The sequence below is a fragment of the Carcharodon carcharias genome, chromosome 17 (genome assembly GCF_017639515.1).
Source record: "Carcharodon carcharias isolate sCarCar2 chromosome 17, sCarCar2.pri, whole genome shotgun sequence".
In the NCBI taxonomy this organism is placed as follows: domain Eukaryota; kingdom Metazoa; phylum Chordata; class Chondrichthyes; order Lamniformes; family Lamnidae; genus Carcharodon; species Carcharodon carcharias.
This window is the reverse complement of record NC_054483.1, coordinates 61,563,469-61,589,405: the sequence shown is the minus strand read 5'-3', so window position 1 is coordinate 61,589,405 and position 25,937 is coordinate 61,563,469. Positions and strand designations below refer to the sequence as shown.

General features: G+C 43.4%; 1 protein-coding gene across 1 annotated transcript; it reads right to left on the bottom strand.

Moving 5' to 3' along the window:
- Positions 1–275: 275 nt before the first annotated feature.
- On the bottom strand, positions 276–24,094 carry LOC121289646 (5-hydroxytryptamine receptor 7). Its single transcript, XM_041209272.1, has 2 exons — positions 23,547–24,094; positions 276–1,029 (listed from the first exon to the last, which is right to left on the bottom strand). Exons 1-2 carry the CDS (start codon positions 24,092–24,094, stop codon positions 276–278), a joined length of 1,302 nt encoding a protein of 433 aa, XP_041065206.1.
- Positions 24,095–25,937: the final 1,843 nt, after the last annotated feature.

Here is a 25,937-nt window from a genome sequence, read left to right as displayed (position 1 = left end):
CTAATGAAGCTCCAGCCCGTTTCCACTGTAAAACTGAGTGACCCATTTCCCAACACCCACCGAAAAGATGTGGCTAGCACCCTACTCCCATCTGGCAGTATCTCTAGAACTAGCCCAACTCAAGCAACCTCTTTGCTGTGTGAAGGAGATCTTATGAATGAACAATTTCTCATTTGTTTCTGTTTAAGAGCCCAAGATACTGCAACAACAGTTTACAGACTTAAAGAGGATTCTTCTCTCCCTGAGGTATTTCTGTTTCAAAGAACCTGCCCCTCTTACAGTACCAGTTCTGGCCTCTCTGCCATCTTGAGAGCTTCGTGCATCCCTGCTGCAGAGAGTTTACGGTTAATATTCCTGTACCTGCACCGCAACAAGTTGTGGTAGGTTGTCCGCAGATCTCTGTTGAATAATGCATAAATGAATGGGTTTAGCAGAGAATTTGTGTAGCCAAACCACATGATTGTTCTTTCCAACCAAAGGGGTATACAGCTGCATTCAGTGCCACAGATGAAAGGTCTTGCAGTCGAAAGTATGAAAAATGGCAGCCAGCACACAGTGAATGCCCCAACTACAATGCCAAGGGTTGTCGCAGCTTTCTGCTCCCTTTTGAAGATTGACATGTTCTTCCTGTCATTTTTCAAAAGTCGGGCAAAGTGGGCACATTCCTCTGACTCTTTGCGTGGTTTCACTCCTATTTTAGCAGCCTCACTCATGCGCTTGTCACCCGGCCGAGGGAATCCTGCAAACGTATGTTTGGCAGCGCTCTTCTTGGCAGCCTTGAAAATCTGATGGTACATCAGAAGCATGACCGACATTGGGATATAGAATGCCACTGCAGTAGAATAAATAGTGTAACCAAAATCTTGGCTGATCAGGCATACCTTGCCATCATTGATATTTTTGGCCCAGCCAAACAGAGGTGGTAGTGTAATGGATGCAGCCAGGAGCCACACACACAGGATCATTTTAGCCATGCCTTTCCCATTCTGTCTGACCGGATATGTCAATGGTCTTGTTATTCCTAAATACCTGCAACAGAAAAGAAATAATAATTGATCTTCCACATTCAATGCGCTCAATTTTTATTCCATTGAGTGTTTAAAAATGTCTACCTAATAAAACTGGCACCACATAAGAAAGAAAGTTTTACAGTGCACATTTATTTCTGTGTGTGTGCACAGTTGAGTCCAGTACACCAATAACTTGCATTTATATAGCAAATTCACTGTAGTAAAATGCTCCAGGAGAAATTACCAAATAAAATTTGACACTGGGACGCATAAGCTTAAAGAAGTAGGTTTTGAAGAGCACCTTAAAGGAGGAAAGAGAGGTTGAGAGGCAGGATCTTTAAGGAAGAAATTCCACAGATTAGAACTTCAGCAGCTGAAGACATGACTGTCAATGGTCAGACAATTGGGGATGTTTAAGAGGCCATAATTAGAGGAGCACAGAAATCTCAGAGGGTTGTGTCGTTGGAGGGGATTACAGAGAAAGAAAGAAGGTGAAACCATGGATGGATTTGGAAACAAGGCTGTGAAATTTAAAACCTAGGCTTTGCCAGACCCAGGAGCCAATGTAGGTCAGTGAGGGTGATGCATGAGCAGCACCTGGTGCAAGTTAGGATATGGGCAGCAGAATATTGGATGAACTCAGGTTTATGTGGTGTGGAAAATGGGAGGCGATCTAGGAGACCATTGGAATAGTCAAGTCTGGAAGTAACAAAGGTATGGATGAGGCGGTGTTGGACGCTGTTACAAAGGTGGAACTAGTCTTGGTTACGGAAGGAATAGTGGTTGGATGCTCATCTCAGGGTCAAATACGACACCAAGATTGAGAATAGCTTGTTTCAGCCTTAGACAGTTGCCAGGAAGAGGGCTGGAATCAGTAGGTAGAGAAGGGAGTTTGTGGTGTGGACTGAAGACAATGGCTTTGATCTTCCCAATACTTAGCTGGAGAGAGTTTCTGCTCATTCGGTACTGGATATCAAGGAAGCAGTTTGACAGAGACAGAAGAGGGATTGAGAGAGGTGATGGTGAGGTAGAACTGGGTGTTGTCAGCGTACAGGTGGAATCTTACATTTCAGGTGAAGTCATTATGGGGCAGCATGTAGATGTGAAATAGGAGGGAGCCAAAGATAGATATTTGGGGGATATCAGGGTTAATAGTTCATGAATGGGAAGAGAAGCTATTGCAGGAGATTTTCTGGCTATGGCCTCATAGGTAAAAATGGAATCAGAGGAGGAGAGTCCACCCATCTGGACAATGGAGGAGGATGGTGTGGCCAATCTTGCCAGAGGCTGCATGAGGAGGGATAGTTTATGACTGCCACAGTCATTTAAGATGTCCGTTGTGACATTAATAAAGGCAGTTTCAGTATTGTGATGAGCCTGACTGGAGGGATTCAAAGAAGGAGTTGGGGAAAAGTTGTGCCTAGATTTAAGGGGCAACAGCATGTTCAAGGACATTGGAAAGGAGAGGGAGGTTGGAGATGGGATGCTAGTTTGCATGGACAAAAAGGCCACGGATGCAATTTTTAGGAGAGCAATGATGATGGCAGATTTGAAGGAGAAGGAAACAGTACCTGAGGGGGTTACTGTTAACTGTTCTAATGAACTGAAACATTGGGCCTGAACTTCCGCAGAGTGGCAGGCAGAGTTGGATTGCTGCTCTGCTCCAAATTCCTTACCTGAAATTTTTTCGACTCTGTCCTTCCTGACCTTCCAACTGTGCAGAGCAGCGCACTCCTTAGCCCTTCAGTTGTCCCCACCACCCCCCACCTGCTGAATCGGACGGAAAGCGGCCACACTCCCATTTTTATGGTGCCAGCTGCTGTAAATCAGGCGAGTTTAAAGGTCCAGCAACTTTCAAGCCAGGGAGAAGGTAGGATTCAAAACAAAAACAAAAACAGAATTACCTGGAAAAACTCAGCAGGTCTGGCAGCATCGGCGGAGAAGAAAAGAGTTGACGTTTCGAGTCCTCATGACCCTTCGACAGAACTTGAGTTCGAGTCCAAGAAAGAGTTGAAATATAAGCTGGTTTAAGGTGTGTGTGTTGGGGGCGGAGAGAGAGAGAGAGAGAGAAGTGGAGTGGGGGTGTGGTTGTAGGGACAAACAAGCAGTGATAGAAGCAGATCATCAAAAGATGTCAACAACAATAATACAAAAGAACACATAGGTGTTAAAGTTGGTGATATTATCTAAACGAATGTGCTAATTAAGAATGGATGGTAGGGCACTCAAGGTATAGCTCTAGTGGGGGTGGGGAGAGCATAAAAGATGTAAAATAAATAAATAAATAAATATTTTTTTTTCTCTACTTTTTTTTTCTTTTTCTCTTTTTATAATGGAAATAGGTGGGAAAAGGAAAATCTATATAATTTATTGGAAAAAAAAGAGAAAAGGAAGGGGGAAACAGAAAGGGGGTGGGGATGGGGGAGGGAGCTGACGACCTAAAGTTGTTGAATTCAATATTCAGTCCGGATGGCTGTAAAGTGCCTAGTCGGAAGATGAGGAGACCTCTACATTGGAGAGACCAAACGTAAACTGGGCGACCGCTTTGCAGAACACCTGCAGTCTGTCCGCAAGAATGACCCAAACCTCCCTGTCGCTTGCCATTTTAACACTCCACCCTGCTCTCTTGCCCACATGTCTGTCCTTGGCTTGCTGCATTGTTCCAGTGAAGCCCAACGCAAACTGGAGGAACAACACCTCATCTTCCGACTAGGCACTTTACAGCCATCCGGACTGAATATTGAATTCAACAACTTTAGGTCGTGAGCTCCCTCCCCCATCCCCACCCCCTTTCTGTTTCCCCCTTCCTTTTCTCTTTTTTTTTCCAATAAATTATATAGATTTTCCTTTCCCCACCTATTTCCATTATAAAAAGAGAAAAAGAAAAAAAAGGGAAAGAGAAAATTTTTTTTTATTTATTTATTTATTTTTTACATCTTTTATGCTCTCCCCACCCCCACTAGAGCTATACCTTGAGTGCCCTACCATCCATTCTTAATTAGCACATTCGTTTAGATAATATCACCAACTTTAACTTTAACACCTATGTGTTCTTTTGTATTATTGTTGTTGACATCTTTTGATGATCTGCTTCTATCACTGCTTGTTTATCCCTACAACCACACCCCCACTCCACCTCTCTCTCTCTCTCTCTCTCCGCCCCCAACACACACACCTTAAACCAGCTTATATTTCAACTCTTTCTTGGACTCGAACTCAAGTTCTGTCGAAGGGTCATGAGGACTCGAAACGTCAACTCTTTTCTTCTCCGCCGATGCTGCCAGACCTGCTGAGTTTTTCCAGGTAATTCTGTTTTTGTTTTTGTTTTGGATTTCCAGCATCCGCAGTTTTTTTGTTTTTATCTCTGAGAAGGTAGGATTGTCAGGTAAGTTGGGGTGGGGGGGCATTGTCAGGCATTTGGGGTGGGGGTGTCAGCCAGTCAGTAGGTGGGGGGTGCTGTCGGCCATTCAGGGTGGGAGACAGTCAGGACCGTGCAGGGCCAGCCAGCCAGGGAGGGGTTGGGGCTGGGATTTGGAAGGGTTGACCAGTTGGGGGGGTGGGGCTGTCAGTCAATCTGGGGATGCGGGGAGTTGGGGGGTTTGTTAGAGAGTGAGATAGGGTGGTGGGGGGTCAGCCAGTCAGAGGGGGGAGAAATCAGGGGGGCAGCAAGTCGGGGGAGGGGCTGGACAGTCAGTGGGGTGGGGGATTAGTAAATTGGTCAATCTGGGAGGGGCGGGGGGGTCGATCAGTCAGGGGTGGGGGGGGTGGTTGGCCAGTCGGGTGGTGGGATGGTCAGCCAATCGGTGAGGGGGTGGGTGCGGGGAGTGGGGTTGGGGTGGGGTGGGATCGGTCAGCCAGTTGGGGAATTGGGGGGGGGGGCACGCGATTGGCCAGTCAGGGGGTGCAGGGGGTGGGGAGGGTGGAGGGTCGGCCAATCTGGGGGTGGGGGGGGTTGGCTAGTCAGATGTGGGGGCGGGCATGGGAGGGGTGGCCAGTCTGGGGGTGGGGGTGTTGGCTCGCCAGGTGTGGGGGCGGGCATGGGAGGGGTGGCCAGTCGGGGGGTGGAGGAGCTGTCCGCCACTTGGGGGGTTTTGGCCAGTCGGGGGAGTTCACACAGTCAGGTGGAGCTCCACCAGATGTTGCGGACGGGGGGGAGGTGGTAATCATTGTTGGGGTATGGCCTATGGGGGTTTGGGAGTGCGGGGGGAGTCCTATGGGGGGTTCAGTGTGGGTATGTACAATAGTTACCCAGAAGTCTCAAGTGGTTTTAATTGTTCTAACATTTTCTGGGTAACTATTGCTGTAAGACAGTTGGAACCACAGAAGTTTGTGATTTAAATCACAATTTTCGGATGGTTCACAGTGCAGGAATTGCACTTCGAAAGTTTGCGCTTCCCAGGCAATTGCCGTGCAAACCTTACCTGCGAACCTCCAGGGGGTGTGGGGGTGGGGTTTCCCCAGCACATCTTTGGGGTAAGCCCAGATACACTTCCCCAGAGCACTGAAGTTATGGCTCAGACAAGATGAACTCAGCAAGGGCATCAGGGGAAATAGGAGAGAAATTAGAGAAAGATGCAAGTTCAGGGCTAGGGATTAGAGAACCTTTAGTTCAGTGGGCCAGGGGAAAGGAGGGAAGCAGCAAAGATGGCTGAACAGATAGTATTAATGAACTTCTCACTTGTAGTCAGAGGTGAGGGTGAAGGGGACAGGAGAGAGGGGTTTAAGAAGACAATTTCGAGTGGAGAAGAGAAGCTTGGAGTTGTCTTTGTATTCCCCGGGATGGTGAGCTGGTAGAGCAGGAACTGATTGTGGTTTATGTGGCCTAGCGGCAGTGAATAGCTGAACCAGTTCCCTCCATATCTCTTAAGTCTGTGTGTCTTGGGCTTAAGGAATCAATGACAAGGGATATGCCATGGGGACAGCTAGCATGAGAGAGAGTTATGAATTTAATAGGGAAAGGGCATTAAAGATGGAGGTGAGGGTGTGATTGAGCAGGTCTGTAGTTGCAGAAATGTCATACTAAACAGAGCGTCATAGGCTAGACAGTTGGAATTTTGCAAGTACAGTTGGGGGAATGTTTTATCCAAAGGTGGACACAGAAGGATGGAGGAAGGGGGATATGGATGGAGGGACTTACAAGGAAGTGATCAGAGATGACCTTATCTGCGGTTGACATGATGGGAGTAGTGAAGCCATGGGAGATGACAAGGTCAAGAGAGTGGCGTGAGTATGTGGAGGGGAATTTATATGGAGGAAGAGATTGAGGCAGGATAGGAGGACAGTGAATTCAGGTGAAAAAGTTCATAATGAATTGGGATAGAGGGCAAGAGCCAGTCTATATCCCTTTCAATAACACATTAAGTGAATCACACTTAGACAGTGAATGCAGGTAGGGTGGCTTTGAAAATGAAATTTAAAGTTAAGTGCTGAAGGTTAAACATTGAGCTGTGAACAATATAAAGTATGGACAAATAGGTAATGGATGAATGTAATCAGATAGGTTCAAAAGCAACCAACCAGTCTGTCAAATATGAAAGACGTAAGTGCTATTAATGTAAGTACCAAGTAACTTTTACAAGTTTAATCTAATAAAGAAGGAATGATTGTGATTCTACATTTGAGGTCAGCTAGTAAATTGTGTGGTAATTAATGGGCACTATCTCCACATTTTTCTCAATATCTTTTAAACAAACACTGCATTTCTGGAACTCTTCTTCCATTTTCAGACATAAAATCAAGAACCTCCATGTAAAGCAGATTAGTAGATCCATCCAACAAGTCTTCATTTGTTGAGATTTGTTTTTGCATATATAATTGATCTCTATGACAAACCTGGGTTGTTGCTAGTGACTGAATAAGTTAAGAGCTGGAAAGTTGTCTCTGATAAATAATCATTTGAAGGACAAGTTGCATATTGCTTTCAAGATTACAGAAGCTATTATAATTGCTTCTTACCCTATTTGTAACATATAACAATGGGCAGCTTCAGATTCCAGCTGGTAACTCTTCAGTTATACCAACAGACTGGAAATCTGCACTGCTGGATGGAATTGTGTTTGCTGAAGGATAAGGCATGCATAAAAATCGCTTGTTGAATTGTACCTGCCATGTATGTTGTATCAGCAGAAAATAGGGTTTGGCACATTGCTCACTGTGATTGTTTATATTGAAGACTATGACTACATGACCACACCTTTGAAAATACCAGAGGAACCTGCTACATGTATTAGGTCAGTACTGACAGAAGGTGAGTTTAAACCAGATCTGCATGAATCAAGAGGATAAGTTACAGTTCAGAGGGCAGGCAAGAGGGTAAGTAACAGTAAGTAACAGTAACAATTGGATTGAATATTCCTGGCAGGGTGGGATGTCAGGACATCTTCCCACTGCCATGACATATTGCCCACTGGGTGGCAAATTGAGCTACCATAGTGGTTAATTAAGGGTCACTTCCCATCCCCGCAAACATTTTGCCCATGTTGTGAGAGCCCACTGTCATGTGGGGATACTGCTGGGCAGCCTCCCTGCGAATTCTAGGAGGAGTCTCCTTTATGGATGCTCCATGGCCCACAGAGAGGGCTCCCTGGGGCAAAAGATGTCCTCACACCAACAGTGCTGCCAGCGCTGAATGACCAGCATGTCCCATTCTGATTGTTGGGGCCTGCTTGCTAAGCACTGGCTTCACTCAATCTTACTCAACTGCCTTCGAGGGTGCCCCGGCATTGGGGTGCTCGCTCTCCGGTGTTGTAGCCTCGGTAATAGCTAATGCCAGCAGTGGTTCTGCTGTGCTGCTGGTCCTCTGATTGGGCCAACAGCTCTTGGGGCCTGGTCACTATCCTTAATTGAATGGCAGCAGTCATATCTGATTGACTGGTATTGACAACATACCTCCCCAGGTCCTGTTGTCCACCAAAGTGGGGACATCACCCGCTTTAGACGCCAGTGCTGGGACCTCCAGGTTGGCAAGAAAATTCAGTTTATCCTTGTTCTTGTGATATGAACAATACCAGCATGGCCATATTTATAGTCCATCTCTATTTTCACCATCTAGAACTTTGCAGTCCTTATGGCGATGGTCCTTGCACAGTGCTGTTAGGTAGGGAGTACCAGAATATTGACGTAGCAATGATGAAGGAATGGCAGATATTATATGTCTAGGTCAGGAATTTGTGTGACTTGAAGGGGAACAGTGTTCCCATGGCACTGCTGAGTTTCTCCCTGTCAGCGATAGTTGTCATGGAGAGGTAGATCCTGTCGAAGTAGGTAGTGAGTGCTACAGCCATGCTGTATACTGCTGATGGAGTGGGTGGTGAACATTGTTACCTTTAAGCTGCATATATTCACAGCAATCTTAAAGCAACTGCACAACGCAAAAAATAGGCCATGCACTTAAAAGAAAAATTAGAGGGATTATTAGTGGTGAGTCCAATGGCAGAAATATTGGTCAGGCAAACTGCTCCATTATGTTTACGTAATATGCAGACTCGAGAAAAGGACTGGCCTCTGACATTGTTTACCACCAGATTATTGGTGTAGTAACTAGATCCCATTACCCTTCAATCCCTGTTCTGTACGTGTCTGGTTCAAATGAAAGCCTTGATTGAGAGCGGAAGACTTGAGGCCAACACATGTGCCTTATTTATTATTGTTTGGACACTGGATCTACATTCATGATAAATCCAAAATACCATCTAAATTAATTGGGAGAGGAGGTACAGAAACTGCCAAAGAAAAGTATTAGGTGCCAGAAGTCTAAGCTTAGAATGAAAGATGAAAAGTACAATACATAGGCAAATCCAACATGTCATCCATATACTGTGCTTACATCGACAATACAGTTTCCATCTATTAATTGTCGAGTTCATTACTGAGATTTGTCCTGCAGTTCTCACACGGTAGTTGGACTTTGTGTCAGAAGGTGAACTACACAGAGAAATACCTGTATACAATACAATGGAGGCTCAGAAAGGAAGCAATAGAAGTTTGGAAGTTGGTTCTCCGAAAATGCAATATTAGGAATTAAGACTGGCAAGGGACAGATATGTTGGAAAGGCTGTTGTTGACAGATTAGGATACAGGATTCAGGGGAGTTGGTGATAGACTACAGAGGATTACATAGAACTTACAGCACAGAAACAGGACATTAGGCCTAACTGGTCTTTGCCAGTGTGTATGGTCCACATGGGTCTCTTCCCACCTTACTTCATCTAATCCTATTCACTATACCCTTCTATTCCTTTGTCCCTCAGGTACTTATTTAAGTGTGCTTCTCCTTAAATGCATCTACATTATTTACCTTAATTATTGCCATGTGGAAACATGTTTTGCATTCTAAATATCCTAATCCACAATCTGTACTGTACATTGGCTGTTTGTGTAAATTTGTACTGCATCAATGGCATCAGAGCTTATATCTGCTGCACCACAAGGTTCCACAATAGCCAGTAATGGATTAGGGACTCTTTTAGATGAAAGTTCAGCATTACCACTGAGAACTACTAAGGGAACAATTCAGTACAGTTTACACAAATAGAATTTTACAGCACATTAGGAGCCATTTCTCCATCTGTGTTGGCTCTCTGACAAAGCTATCTACTTAGGCTTATTCCCCTGTCCCTTCCCTGTACCCTTTGGAAATGTTCTTTTTCAAATATTTATCCACTTCCCTTTCAAAGGCTTTTATGGCTTCTGCTTCCACTCATTGAGGGTAATTTTTGCCTTCATCATTTGGATTTCTCGCCAGTGTTAGGAAACAGAGATAGTTTAAGTAAGGTATATTTGCATTTGTGGGTGTTAGGAATGAGTATTAGCTTTAAAGTTTAAGTTTGATTTGTATTTCTATATTTGTATGTTAAGAAAAGACCAAGTTGAGTTTTAGTTTCACTTTAAAAGGTGCCTGCATTTCTAAAGAATTTTACAACTCTAAGTTAAAGGAAACACAAGACTAGAAAAAACTGTGCAATTGCCTAACAACAGGGGTCCAAAGAGGCAGGCCTCACCCACACGCACGCACAAACAGCCAGAGCAGTTGAAAGCAGTTTGAGTTTAGTTGGAAGAAGGTGCCAGGACAGATAGGACATGAAAAGGGACAGATGACAGGTTTAAAACTAAAGAAGAAAGTCCCCCAAATCCAGGGGTTTGCAACAAGAGAAAGTCCCAAGAAGATCTTCCTGTCAAAGGAAGGACAGGGACCTGGAAAACGCTCTGTTCTGTGGAAGTGAAAGTGAGGAGCAGGGAGGAAGGCTCCATGCTTCAAGCTTAAAGGAAGCAGATTTAAAGTGAGAGCCCAGAAAGTCTATAACTCTTTGCTATGGGCATGTGAAGCAGTGGTGTACTGTTGATGGCTGAGTCAGTACAAAAGAGTGTGTGGAAGAAAGCTTGAATGCACGCAGTGACCCAGGGGAGAGGAACATCAGAAGGAGAGTTTGAAACCCTGGAGGTGAACCCTTGTGGAAGGCATCTGAGAGAAAGCGTAGGTTTGGTAGAAGATTCTAAGGCAGGTTCTTTGAGAGTGGAGATTGGAAACCCTTGTGTGAAAGATGGAGTGCAGTGAGACCGGTTGGCTCACAGTGTGACAAGCATCTGGGGGGAGTTGATGAGAGATCCATAGCATCTGTCTGGGGTGGCAGGTGTCACTCAGTCTCAGAGTGTGGTGTGCCTGACCACAGGTCGCCTATTGGTTTACATAGACTATGTATGTACTGTGAGCATTAGAGTACAAGATCATTTTTATGACTTGTGTTATCCTTACAAATATATATGTATCTATAAAGGTATAGTTGTGGGTGGAGGAGTATTGTAATACAGTGCATCGTTTCTTGTTGAATAAATGTTTTATTCTTTTGTTAAAACTTCATCAGCTGACTCCTGTGACTCTGTTCAGTAGTTACTCTCCACATATCTAAACAAACAAATAAACGTTAGGATCCATCAAGCTGGGTTCCACCCTGGGATCAGGCTTGTCCAGTTGCAACATCAGCTGATGTTTCCTAATGTAAGGCATGCAAAACTTGCCACAATATTCTAAATATAGCCTAGTGAATGATTTGTTCAACATTACCTGTTTGCTTTTATGAACTACACCCGCATTTCTAAAATCTAACAGCTCAAGTGCTTTTTTTGAACAGCTTTATCAATTTATATCTATTTTAAAGGTTGCAATATCTGAAACATTAAATCTGTCCTCCCTTTCTAAAGGTTGATTTTTTAATGTGCGTGCCCTTTCCTGAGGCATACATCCAAAATGTATCAGTGATATGATTTACAATAAATTACATTATCTGAGACCTAATAACGTTATTCATATGAGTATCTGTGGTCTTTTAAAAAGGTTAGCAGCCAGGAATTGTCTATTTTGAAATCCTGCTATGCTAGCCTTCAGAAAACACAAGTCAGGAGGGTAATGGGATACTCTCCAACTGCCTGAATGAGTGCAGCTCCGTCAACAGACAAGAAGTTCAAAACCACACAAGACAAAGCAGCCCATGTGATTGGCACCCCATTCACCACCAACATTGTGATTGGCACCAACATTCATTCCCTCCACCAGCAGAGAACTGTGGCAGCTATGTGTACCATCTTCAAGATGCACTACATCAACCTGCCAAGGCTTCTTTGACAGCACCTCCCAAACCTGTGACCTCTATCATGTAGAAGGATGAGTGCAGAAGGCAAATGGCAACACCATGATCTGCAAGTTACGACCCTCACTAAAAAAAAATTGCCATTTCTTAATCATTGCTGGGTCAAAATCTTGGAATTCTCTTCCCTAACAACACTGCCAGGCCAGTCAGTGCACCCAACATCTCCGTGTACATAAAAACAAAAAATATAAAAACAAAAAAACTGCGGATGCTGGAAATCCAAAACAAAAACAGAATTACCTGGAAAAACTCAGCAGGTCTGGCAGCATCGGTGGAGAAGAAAAGAGTTGACGTTTCGAGTCCTCATGACCCTTCGACAGAACTTGAGTTCGAGTCCAAGAAAGAGTTATTTCAACTCTTTCTTGGACTCGAACTCAAGTTCTGTCGAAGGGTCATGAGGACTCGAAACGTCAACTCTTTTCTTCTCCGCCGATGCTGCCAGACCTGCTGAGTTTTTCCAGGTAATTCTGTTTTTATCTCCGTGCACATGTCCATCAGTGTCCTCCTATATGCACTCAGATTACCTGAGTTCTCTGCAGCAGTACCCATCTGCTATCTTGCCCACCGGTGAACTTGTCCCTGACCTGGACACAGCCTGCTCATGCTGATGCTTCACCACGTGCTGATCCCAATTCTATACTAGTCTCCAAGTTATGTGAAGTGCCAGTATCTGAGCTGATGGCTGCGAGTCTCAGTTCAAGTACCTCTTTATCAGTGCTGTGCTGCTCCTCTATTTCCTCTTCCTGGGGTTCATGAGGCTTGGCAAATGTCAGTTTTTGGGGTGTCTGAAAGCAGGAACTCAGGTGGGGAAGTTTGCTGAGTGGGAAGTAATTGGAGAGCTAGAGGTTAATGGTAACGCTATCAACAGCTTGCTCACCATGCCAGACAACAGGGTGTGGGTGAGTTGTGAGTTGAGACAAGGCAAGAACAAACCGTCATCCTCAGTGTTACCAGGGGTTATCTCACTACTGGCCCAATGATGCAGAGAACCATCTCCTCTGTGGGACTCAGGAAATGCAGACATCCTTGTCCCTCAGTGGTTCTGCTCTGCTCCCTTCTATTGTGTGCCACCTTTTCCTGCAATAGAGAGAATAAAATGTCAGTGGCTGTGTTGTGTTGTGTTTGGCTGATGCGCATAACATAGCTGAATAATTAGAGGTATGTGGAGGCAAAAAGAGCTGGGTGTGAGGCTGGCAGCATCAGTGGGTGGGTGGGGATAAACTGGACAATCTGGGTGTTACATGTGAATAATGACTGTTGAGTGAGTGATAGGGGTATGGGTGCATTGAGCAGTGTGAGAGGCTGATGTTTTAATGGATAGGAGATGTCGTGTGAAGATGCATCCACTGAAGTTCATCACCTATATGAGCTCATGAGACTTTTGCCAAGGTTCTCAAGACCAGACTCTGGGAGTTGACTTTCCTGGCCACTTTCTCCCAATATCTCCACCGCCACCTTCCCAAGGTCACATAGGGATGGGCAATAAATACTGACCCAGCCAGCGAAGCCCACATCCCATTAATGAATTTTTAAAAAATAGAGTGGTCCTTGAGCGTCTCCCCATGGAACCCTGGCTCTCCATTCCCCCTTCCGCACCCCAATGGGCCCATGGCATATCTCCTCCTGTCAATCTGCACAAGTAAGTCCTCCAGCATTTCACCCTACAGATCGCTCGCTGCTCTGGTGTTCACTTGGTAAAATTTACCCTGCAGAAATATTTTTGTGCAGCTTTCCTTTCAGATACAGCATGCCTTCAAGAACAACAGCCTGGCTATACCATGGGGTATGCAAACAATGTTGCCAGGCTCTCCTGCTAAGCACAGACACCAACAGTAGTGCTCAGGAGTAGACAGTAGAGCAAGAGACTCTCAGACCAACGCTACAATCATTCAGGTACGGTTGGTACAAGACGTTTACGTATTGTCCACCTCACGAATTGACACCCCATGTTCAAAAAATGGGGCCCACCAATTTCTAGCAATGGACACTAAAGGTAAATTGCTCATCATTGTCATGTAACTGAATCAATTTTGCTTGTGGGATGACATTTATCAACTAGATTGCTGTGAATGTTGGAAATTGGTCAGCTATTCTTGCATGGTATCCTTAAAGGTTACGTTTAAAAATGTGAAACGTGGAAATACTTCTGCATTAAAAAAAAGTGTAGCCTTCCAGTCTTAACACTGATTTTAGGTTTCAACCACTGCTTCCATTTTCTTTCAGGCAGCTGGTAATGGAGCATTGCTGCAGCAGGGCCACTGTGAGTGGAGGAGGTGTTGGCTGCTGTTTGAGGTGGGGATTCCCTATCAGTACATGTCTGGCAGGATGCTCTGCACCCCTGAAATTTATCTATTTCTTCCTCCACTTGTCTGGGAAATGGAAGCCTTTTCCATTTTGTCGTACTTTCAGCACTTCCCTTCCCCTCTACTGTAGCCACTTACATCTCCTCTGAGGCATCATTCATTTCAATACTTGTTCCATTATCACGTCCTTTTGCCTTGCAGCCTCAATCGCTGCCCTCCAAACTGCACAGGCCTCTTCCCTTCTTTCTCTCCCTGTGCCCTTTTCCCTGGCTCTCTCATTGCTCAGAAGTTGTTCACCTCTGACATCTTCCTGTTATTATGAAAGGTCATCGAACTAAAATGTTAACTCAGCTTCTCTTGCAAAAGATGCTGTCTGACCTGGGGTCATTCCATCATTTACTCTTTTCACTCCAGATTTACAACATCTGGAGTATTCTACTTTTGACTAATAATTATTCTTGCTGTAATATACAGTGTGACCCTTTGTGCAGCTGCTGTTTTTGTGTATTTTGGGTTTGTGACACACAGACTGTTTTACGAGTGTAATGCAGTTTGAATTACTAACATTGTTTATTTAAAAGCTTGGAGTAGTTATTTCCTCGATTTACTTCACAGAGTAAATGCTAGAGTTTGAAACAGGCAAAGTGTATTTCTAAATCTGTTGACTAAGAAGCTAAATTTTGTCTGTCATTTTAATTCTCTACCCGACATCTACTCTGACCTCTCTGTCCTTGGCACCCTATATCATTCTAATGAAGTTGAAAGTAAGCTTGAGGAACAGTAACTCATCTTTTGATTAAGAATTTTACAGCCTTCAGAACTCAACATGGAGTTCAACAATTTCAGTTCATCTGTCTCTTTTTTGTTTTTCGTGTTTTCCATTTTTGACTGGCAGCTGCTGGGGATGATTCTGTTTTTCTCATTTGCACCGTATTAAGACCCAACTTTTGTTTCTTTACTTGTTCCATTACCATCTCATGTTGCCTTGCACCATCAACCCTTTAGTCATTTTTTTATTGTGCCCTCTACCCTATCACTTTTGTTCTTACCCTCTTTCCCTACCTCTGTTCTTTTTGTTAAAGCGATTGCATCTCTAAATTTTTCGAGTTCTAACGAAACATCACCAACCTGAAATATTAACTCTGCTTTTCTCTCCATGGAACAGATGCTGCCAAAGCTGCTGAGTATTTCCAGCATGTTTTGTTTTATTTCATATATTCGGTGTTCATCATATATTGCTTTTGCTTTGGCTTCATCTAAGTCCCTGAACGAGAGTTACACACCTTGGTACTCTGATATAACAAGTTTCATGAGAAGACAAAGTGTCAGGAAAAATTTTATCAGATCTACGGAAACTCTCATCAATTTAATTAATCATTTTATTAAAAGTAGTTGGTGCATTATAAATGTTTTCACAATACATATTGCATATATTTGATGTTCTTAATATTTGCTTATTTTTGTGCTTCCAAATTACTATTTAATTGCAAATAAATCTACTTAATACTTCAGTCTATAAACATCTGGTCTTTTAGTCCATTATAGCTTATAGCTATTAAGGTTAATAAAGAGTTTGGCAGCGCACAATAGCACAAGACTCTGCAAGTTGCCTAAATAGATTGCTACAAATGCCATGATTATTAATCCTTAAAATGAAGAAAAACTGCTATTTCTGGATTATAAGGGACAAGGTTTGCTCACAAAGTATGGCTACATTGAAAGGGAAGACAATTCTGCAAAATCCTTAGCTTCTATAAAGGCTCAAATATTATTTAACCATCCAAAATAAACCAAGGCTCAGCTTAGAGATATGCTCTTGTTAGCCTCTGTGTTCACATGTACTCATACCATGTGACTGCAGTGAAATATATAGGATCTCAAAAGTTAGAAGTTAGAAATATATATGTTAATCAATGTCTGCTTTTGTGCAATACCTCAGTTTGCTAAAACTGTACCTCTTGGACCAAGGCTATAATGATGCCTGCAGCTGAGTAGCCCCAGCAGGATCCAAACTGAGTATCGGTGAGCAAGTTATTGCGCAGTACGTTCTGCCTGATACCATTGTCGACGATACCTTTGATCACTTTGCTTATGATTGAGAATAGACTATGAGCTAGATCAGATTCATTTAGTTTTTTGTGGCCAAGACATACCTGGGAATTTTCCAGATTGTTGAAAATGCCTGTGTTGTAGCTGTACTAAGGCAGCTGAGCATGCCCTAGTTCTGGAGCACAAGTCTTCAGTATTGATGTTGTCAGGGCCCATAGCCTTTGCTGTATCCAGTGTCTTTTGCCATTTCTAGATATCACGTGGAGTGAATTGAATTGACCGAAGACTGGCATCTGACATAGTGGGACCTCAGAGATACCTCAGAGGGACCTCCAGTCAGCACTTCTGATTGAAGATGATTACAAAGGCTTCAGCCTTGTCTTTTGCACTAATACTCTGGGCTCTCTATCATTGAGGATAGGATATTTTCTGAGCCTTCTCCTCTGGTTAGTTGTTTAATTGTCCACCACCATTCATAACTCATTCGTGTGGGAGATGGTGGCATAGTGGTAATGTCACTTGACTAGCAATCCGGAGGCCCAGACTAACACTCTGGTGATATGTGTTCAAATGCTACCATGTCTGATGGTGGAATTTAAATTCAATTAATAACATCTGGAATTGAAAGCTAGCCTTAGTAATGATAACCATGAAACTATCAATGATTGTCATAAAAACCCATCTGGTTCACTAATGCTTTTTAGGGAAGGAAATCTGCCATCCTTACCTGGCCTGGTCTACAGGTGACTCCAGACCCACAGCAATGTGGCTGACTCCTAACTGCCCTCTGAAAATGGCCTAACAAGCCATGCCCATGCAGATCAAGGGCAATTAGGGATGGGCAACCAATGCTGGTCTTGCCAGTAATGTCTACATCCCATGAAAGAATAAATAGAAACAAACTGGAGGAGGCAGGTCTGCAGAGCTTTGTTGTGGGATGGCTTGGCTCTGGCTTCATCTTCTGCTACCCAGCATGCATGTAGCCCTGTGCTGTAGCTTCACCAGGTTGTTTCCTTATTTTTAGGTATGCCTGGTGCTGTTCCTGGCATGTACTCCTGTACTTCTCATGGAACCAGGGTTGGTCCCCTGGCTTGATAGCAATAGTAGGGTGAGGAATATGCCAGGCCATGAATTTACAGATGGCAGTTGAATACTGTTGCTGATGGCCCACAGTGGCACTTGAATGCCCGGTTTTGAGCTACTAGTGGTGTTCCTCCGGTTATTGAAAGTTGGCAGCATTCCTAGAGAAATGTTTTCTAATGTTCAGCTATCAAAGCAAGTCTTTTTTTCTATCACCAAAAAGTATGTTTGCCTAGATTTTACACTGAAATACACCATGATATAAGAGCCAGAAAGTGTCACAACATTGAACTGAAACAAGCATTCACAAAAATTTCCATTGTTCTAAAGCTGTATAATTCAACATTGTTAATTGAGTACTTTCAGTTTTACTCTTTTAGGAACTTTTTAAAATTTATTCTTTCATGGAATGAGGGCGTTGCTGGCTAGGCCAGGATTTGTTGCCCATCCCTAAATGCCCTTGAGGAGGTGATGGTGAGCCACCTTCTTGAAGCACTCAAGCCCATGTTATTGCACCCACAGTGCTTTTAGGGAGAGAGTTCGAGGGTTTCGACCTAGCAACAGTGAAGGAAGTTCCAAGTCAGAATGGTGTGTGGCTTGGAGAGGAACTTGCAGGTCGTGCTGTTCCCATGCATCTGTTGCCTTTGTCCCTCCAGGTGGTAGAGGTCCTGGGTTTGGGAGGTACTGTTAAAGGAGCATTGGTGAGTTGCTGAAGTGCATCTTTTATATGGTACACATTGTTGCCACTGTGCATCGGTGGTGGAGGGAGTGAATGTTTAAGGTATTGGATGGGGTGCCAATCAAGTGGGTTGCTTTGTCTTGGATGGTATCGGGCTTTTTGAATGTTGTTGGAGCTGATCTCATCCAGGCAAGCAGAAGATATTTCATCACACTCCTGACTTATGCCTTGTAGATGGTGGACATACTTAGGGGAGTCAGGAGGTAAGTTACTCTCTGCAGAATTCCCAGCCTCTAACCTCCTTTTATAGCCACAGTATTAATATGGCTAGACCAGTTCAGTTTATGGTCAATGGTAACCCCCCCAGGATATTGACAGTGGGGGATTCAGTGATGGTAATGCCATTGAATGTCAAGGGGTGATGGTTAGATTTTCTTTTGTTGCAGATGATCATTGTCTGGCACTTGTGTGCCATGAATATTACTTGCCACTTGTCAGCCAAGACTGAAATATGGACATAGACTGCTTCAATATCTGAGGAGTTGCGAATGGTACTGAACATTGTGCAATCATCAGAGAACTTCACCACTTCTGACTTTATGATGGACCGAAGGTCATTGATGAAGCAGTTGAAGATGGTTGGACCTGAGGAACTCCTGCAGCTATACCCAGGGACTGAGATGACTGACCTCCAACAACCATCTTCCCTGGTGCTGGGTATGACTTCAACCAGTGAAGAGATTTCTCCCTTATTCCCATTGACTCCAGTTTTGCTAGGGCTCCTTGATGTCAAGGGCAGTCACTGTCACCTCACCTCGGGAGTTCAGCTCTTTTGTCCATGTTTTGACCAAGGCTGTAATGGGGTCAGGAGCCGAATGGCAGAGCCCAAACTGTGAACAGGTTATTGCTTAGAAAGTGTTGCTTGATAGCGCTGTTGACACCTTACATCACTTTACTGATGGCCGAGAGTAGACAGATAGGGAGGTAATTGGTTGGATTGCATTTGTCCTGCTTTTTGTGGGCAGAGCATACCTGGATAATTTTCCACATTGTCGGGTAGATCTTTGTGTTGTAGCTGTACTGCAGCTGTTTGGCTAGGAGCATGGCAAGTTCTGCAGCACAAGTTTTCAGTACACTACTATTATCAGAAAGTTATCAAGGCCCATAGCCTTTGCAGTATTCAGTGTCTTCAGCCATTTCTTGATATCATGTGGAGTGAATCAAATTGGCTGAACTCTGGTATCTATGATGCTGGAGATTACAGGATAGCCTGTGATTGATCATCCACTTGGCACTTCTGACTGAAGATGGTTACAAATACTTCAGCTTTGCCTTTTGTACTAATGTTTGAGGATGGGGATATTTATGGAGCCACCTCCTCAGTTGTTTAATTGTCCATCATCATTCATTACTGGATGTGGCAGGACTGCAGAGCTTAGATCTGATCCATTAGGATTGGGATCTCTTAGCTCAGTCTATTGCATTTTGTTTCCATTGCATGGCGTTAAAGTAGACCCTTATTGTAGCTTCACCAGGTTGACAACTCATTTTTAAGTATACTTGGTGCTCTTCTTGGCATGCCTTCCTGCACTCTTCATTGAACCAGGGTTGATTCCCTGGCTAGATGGTAATGGTAGAGTGATGGAGATGCTGGGCCATGAGGTTACAGATTGTGGTATAAGAACACTTAAACCACTTTGTTATATTCTATGGAGAATGAAAAATAAATCAGCCTTACAAATTAATCAAATCAACAGCATCTAGAAAATAAATAAATAGACATAAACTTTTAGTATTACCTCAAATTTAGTTTGCTTAAGCATAGTTGACGTGCCAGATAGAACTGTTGTGATAAATATAAACACAGTCAGGAATAACAAGGAGAATAAATGTAGTGAAACAAATGATGCAAGATCGCAATGATCATTTCTATATTCATTAAGGAGGTGCTTATGAGACACAGTATATTCATTACAGGACTATATTTATAAGTAATTAAATATACAAGATAGGAACATCTACATTCTCTATATACTTGCTTTACTTATGTCAGCTTCCAAAACTATGGATTAACACTAAAGTCACAACTCACATTTTAAAGGTTTAATTTGTTGCTTTTTCTGATTATATCGCTGAAGTACAGTATTATCAAACTTTGTCTTTTATCTTTAAGAAGATTGTGCACAGTTTTATAAGGACAGCTAACTGCATCAATTTCTTAAAAATGAGAATGCATTTTCCTCAATAATCAATGTAATGACAATAAAGGAATTTCCCCAAGTTTTTTGGAAGTCCCTAACTGTGAACTGTGTGAGGGAAACAAGATTATAGTGTCACCTCCTCAAATCCCAAGGAGCACATATACTTAGCAGGAAATCTTTCTTCCCTTTTTAAAAAAAATGTCCACTTTTTCTCCCTTCCTATCCTCCTCTTCTGAACTCATTATTGGCTTTCTGTGGTTCCAAGGATATCCAGTGATATATGATATCTTGCTGGAATATTGTTCCAAAGCTGCTGCTAGTTCTTTAATACCTCAGCTGATACTGTGCTGGAATATTATTCCAGAATGCTGTGATTCTCTGATATCTTGCTTTATGTCTTGCTGGAATGGAATTCTAAAACTGCAGATGGTGGTCCAATACCTCACCTCATATCTTCCTGGATTGTGGTAACAAGGATGCTGTTGATCCTCCAATATATCCCCTAGTACCTTGCTAGTAAATGGTTCCAAGAATGCTGATGGTCCTCCGATAACTTACCAAGTGCCTAGTATTTGTGTGAGTTGTGGCAATGATTTTTATTACACTATAGCCAGACTTTTTATACTCTTATAATTGGGCTTTAAAGAGTATAACCCTGCTATTTAAACAAACCCTGCTATTTAATATTGTCTATGTGTATACTTGTCTTTTTACCTGTGAGTTGTACTGTTTTATAGGAATGGTCTGCTTTTATGATAAAAGGAATTTCATATCGCCAAAAACCTGTTGGTGAAGTCTTCCATCAGGCAGTGCTCAGAATATTGAGTACCTGAGTAGGCTGAGAAGAGATCATTGAGTGTATTAGCTTTTAAGCTGTGTTTATGTATGTATCTTATATTTGTAGACATCATTGTTATCATATAGATTCTTAAGTTATTCACTCATCAAAATATATATTTTTCTTGAACTTCTGCAGTTGTTTTCCCTGATCATTCTTTACAAAGTTTATTTAAATTTCATAATATTTGGGCCTAGTGCTCATGGACTGATCATTTTTATTTAAATTACATCTAAAGCACATGCCATTGGGTGAAAGTAGTGCAGGTTAAGGGAGTGTTAAGCAAGACCTGGACAATAACCAGGCTAGGGATAATAAGTGGCAAGTAACATTAATGCCACTTCAGCACCAGGCAATCTCAGACAAGAGAGAATCTAACCACCAATGTCAATCAATGCCAATACCAGCAGTGCATCTCCCACCATTAATATCCTGAGGGTCACATTGACCCAGAAGCTAAACTGGACTAGCCAGCTAAGCACTGCGGCTATAAGAGCTGGGAGTTCTGTGGTGAGTAATTCACCTCCTGACTCTCCAAACCCTGTCCACCATCCACAAGTCAGGAGTGTGATGGAACACGCTGCACTTGCCTGGATAAATGCAGCTCCAGCAACATTCAAGAAGCTCGGCATTATCCAGGACAAAGCAGCCTGTTCGATCGGCACCTCATCCACCACATTAAACATTCAGTCTGTCCAATACTGGTGCACAGTGACAGCAGTGTGTACCATGTACAAGATGTACTGCAGCAACTCACCAAGGTTCCCTCAACAATATTGTTCAAACACCTAACTCTTTCACCTGGTGCAGCAGGTTCATGGGAACACCATCACTTGCAAATTCGCCTTCAAGTCTACACCATCTTGGCTCCGAAACAGATCATCATTGTCGCTGAGACAAAATCTTGGAACTCCTTTCCTATTAGCACTGTAGGTGTACCTTCACCCTATGAACTTCAGAGGCAGCTTCACCACCACCTTCTCAAGGGCAGTAGGAATGGGCAGTAAATGCTGGTCTAGCCAGTGATGCCCACACCCTCTGAACAAATAAAATAAAAAATATAAATTCAGAATAGAAGATAGCATTTCTAGTGATGTCAGATGTTCTGTCCAGTGGCACCTTCTCCATTTCTGCTTACCCTATAATAAAAGAATTGCTTTTCCAAACCCAGAGCCTGGCAAATATACAACTGTTGGGTTATATGACAAGGAAACAGATACAAGTTGCAGTAAAACTATGCCAATAGATGGGTTTATTTAAAACTGCCCTCCTCTTAATTCGTAAATTGCACACCGAAAAATGAGCAAAGCTGCCCATGTAATGGAAACAAATGCCGCATAAATCAAACTAGTTTTACTTTAAAGATGTTATGAGCACTCCTTACTTTCTAAGGGTTCCCTGTGGTCCATTAAAAAAATTAAAGTTGCAATTTCTAATTAACTTCAATGCTGTTGATTCCAAAGCTGATGTTTCTTCAGTGTTGGTGGATTTATGTCGACGCAAAATCTTTGCAATAGGATTTTCTTTAATTAAAGGCAAGCTTTTGAACTCAAACAGATGCTATTTGAATGACTATGTATAACGATTATCTAACTTGAACTGATCTACACCATGTGCTCATCAATATGCTGACTGTAGGCTAGAGGGGCTGAAAAATGTTGTTCTCGCTCTTAATTTAAGAGATCCGCTTCTTACCGCCACATGTTTGCAACGTTAAATGCCTCAACAGTTTTGTGGTTCGGAGAGGTTGTGCTGGAGGCGCTCGTGTAATCTCAGGTGTCGCAACACATTCAACTGATCGAAAGGAAGCGTTTGATTCTATACTGTTGCTCACTTCTAAATGCGTGTTCTGTTGAAGGGTCATTGACCTGAAAAAATAATTCTCTTTATTTCTCCACTGATAATGTCTGATCTGCTGAGTGTTTGCAGCGTTTTCTATGTTTGTGTGTATGTAGCCAGGCGATCAGTGAGATCTCTACAGCAGGGGAGAGCTGCTGAAACGGGAATCCCTGCTGAACAGGGACACCGATTCCTTTATATCAGCTACAGACACGCTCTGCTTGCTGCAATTACAGGTGTAGAAAAATGAGCGTGGATCTCTAACAACTTCATTCAGCATAGGCATTTAAACAATTCACTGTACGCACACACACACACACACATAACTACGGTTGTGTCGCCATTGTGATTGTGCAGATGTATCCAAGACCCGATTGTAGGTGGGACAGCTAAATCCCTTCCCTCTGCCCATCCATCAACCGAGGATATCATGCCTGTACCTTTAACATTCAGTTAAATGAGAATTTGAAGGGGCTGCAAACTGAAAGTCCAGAATCACACTACCCGTACGCCTTATATGCCTATTCCTGTTCATAGTCCTGTTCAGAGCATCCTTTGTCAAAATGGCACATTGATTCCATAGTTATTGCACAAGTTTTTGCGGAGGTATCACAATACCTTAGCTGAGCACAATGAAATAATTCACTCAATGTAATTCACCCAATTTTAAATGGATAAATCCACATCACTCGTCTCTTTTTAATTGATATTTTAATTAATTCTTCATAACTGAGCCAATTAATGTTATTATTCATTTAGAAGCAATCGATTTATAATTCCTTTCTATAGCTCTGTTTGTAGCTGGACAGTTCATGCAATTCCTACCCTACCACTCACACTCTATGGAAGGTGCAGCATTAAAAAGGGAGACCGATTTTCTCCATTAAGTATTTGGGGAGCTCACCTGTCTATACTTATGACACACAGAGTCATGATCGAAGCGGTGCAGCACATCACGTCCATCGCGATGAAGACATTGCAAAAGACCTGTCCAAATATCCACTGGCCGCCTATCAGGTCGGTGACGATGACAAAGGGCATCACGGCCAGAGCCACGGACAGGTCAGCCAGAGCGAGAGACACGATCAGGTAGTTGGAGGGCTGACGGAGTTTCTTGACGAAACACACCGAGATCATGACCAGGCAGTTACCGGAGACGGTGAGCAAGGTGATTATGGACAGGATGGCCCCGATGATCACCTTCTCGGTGTCGCCATAGCGAAGAATCTGCTCCCCGCAGTTGGTGCCATTGTGCTGCAGAGAGGTGGCCGCAGTGGGCCGAGCGCTTGCGGTGGGATAGTGGACAATCTGAAGGAGCTGGGCATGCAAAGAGCCAGCTCTCATCATAGGGGTGTGGAGTTCTTGCAGGGTTCCCTCTCTGGTGTGCCAACGGACATTGCTTATATAGCTGCCGTTAATGTCCATAATCAGGTCTGAGACTGCCCAGAGCATTTGGTCTGTGGAGGACCTCTTAAATTCACACAGCGATCACACTGAATGCAGACTCCCAGTCCACCCGGACAGCCCTTGTCCACTCACTCGACCAGGTTAGCTTTGTCTGAAGTTATTGGTACAGGGGATGAGCCTCGTTGAGAAGTCCAAACAAGCGACTGGGATCTGTAGGTCCCTCTACCCTGGGGCTGTCCAAGAGGAAAATTCTCCCGGTGCCGGTCAGAGCCTGGGACTCTGCAAATTCTCTCCAAAAGTGTGCGGTCGCTGGCCGCTTGTCACATAAGGAAGCCTCCAGCCTCAGAGCCGATGCGACGTGCAGTCCGAGAGGGATCAACATATTCTCAATACTGAAAGGTGGACACAAAACCAAATGTCCTTCCGTCTACGACAAGGCAGAGGAGTTAGATTTCAAACTCCCCGGTTAACTCTTCCTGCTGGATATCACTGGAGCTTCCCTTTGTTGCTCTACATGGTCCATCATCCAGTTTGACCATGTCCTTGTCAGACTGAGCTCAGATCCTACTTTCCCCGAACTCCCTGTTTTCCTTACCTCCGGACTGCAGTCTGTTGTTTTTCCTTTTCTTCCCGGTAAAACTTTTCTTTTCGCTCTTGTTATATCCAGTTTTTGATAGCAGCTCTCAACTCGTTCACGCACTGAGGGATTTTAAGACGCAAGTGTGAAATATATACCACCAGCCTGACGTGACAGGAAACAAGGGTGTGCAATTATACACATGTCGTTCGGTTGTGTCTCTGGTTAATCAGCATATTGATTCAGTTGGGGAAGGAAGCTGTATCTGCGATGCCGTCTCTTTCCATATTTGGGCTCAGGACTGTTCCCATAGACAAGCTGGCAACACACGGGTCAAAATGATTATTTTCAAAATTATTTAGTGCATTATTTGTGAAGGGTAATTCCATTTGTATTGATTTATCTGATGCGGTCACTCCATTCTGAGACTGAATTTCTGCCTGGATAGGCGCGGAGAACTTTTGTTTTTGCTCACACGTTGCTTGAGATGAAGGCGGGAAAGTGGAGAAAGAAATAACTTCCATTTATATGGTGGCTTTTATGACCTCGGGATATCCCGGGGATATGCCTTTGACGTCATTTTGAAGAGAAGTCACTGTTGTAATGGAGGACAGCCAATTTGCGCACAGCAAGCTCCCATAAGTAACAATGAGACAATGACCAGATAATCTGTTTCAGTAACATTAAATCCATCTGAGGGGAAGTCTGACACCTTATAATACTTCATCCGGAAAATATGGCCCCTCCACCAGCCTAAATTTGTTGCTCACTTCTATATGCTGAGATTTGAAACCACAACCTTCTGACTCTAAGGCAAGAGTGAACCATGGCTGACATAGTTAACACACCCAATGACCAGTAGATAATAACCAGTGCCATTTCTTTAACAAAAACAAGCCTAGCGACCTTCAAAATGACTTTCACAAAAACAAACCTTTCCAGCTCTGGAACTTGCCACCACTATAGAACCCCAATCCCTGGACTAGCCTGTTCCAAACATTCACCACCTCCAAATGATGTGGTTCAGTCTAAACTGTCTGTTCACAACTAGAGCTTAGGTTGTGCTTCCCGTTTGCAGAGTTTTTAAGTCATGGATTCAAACTCGACTTGAGTATAGCCTTGACTGACACATCATTGTGCTGTGCTGTTGGAGTTGACATCCTTTGGATGAGATGTTAAACTCAAGTCCCATCTGCCCATTCTGGCGATTGTAAAAGATCCTATAACGCTACCTGAAGAAGGGAATGGGATTTCTCCTGGTGTCATGACCAATATTTATCCTTCCATCAACACCACCCAACTATTGAATAA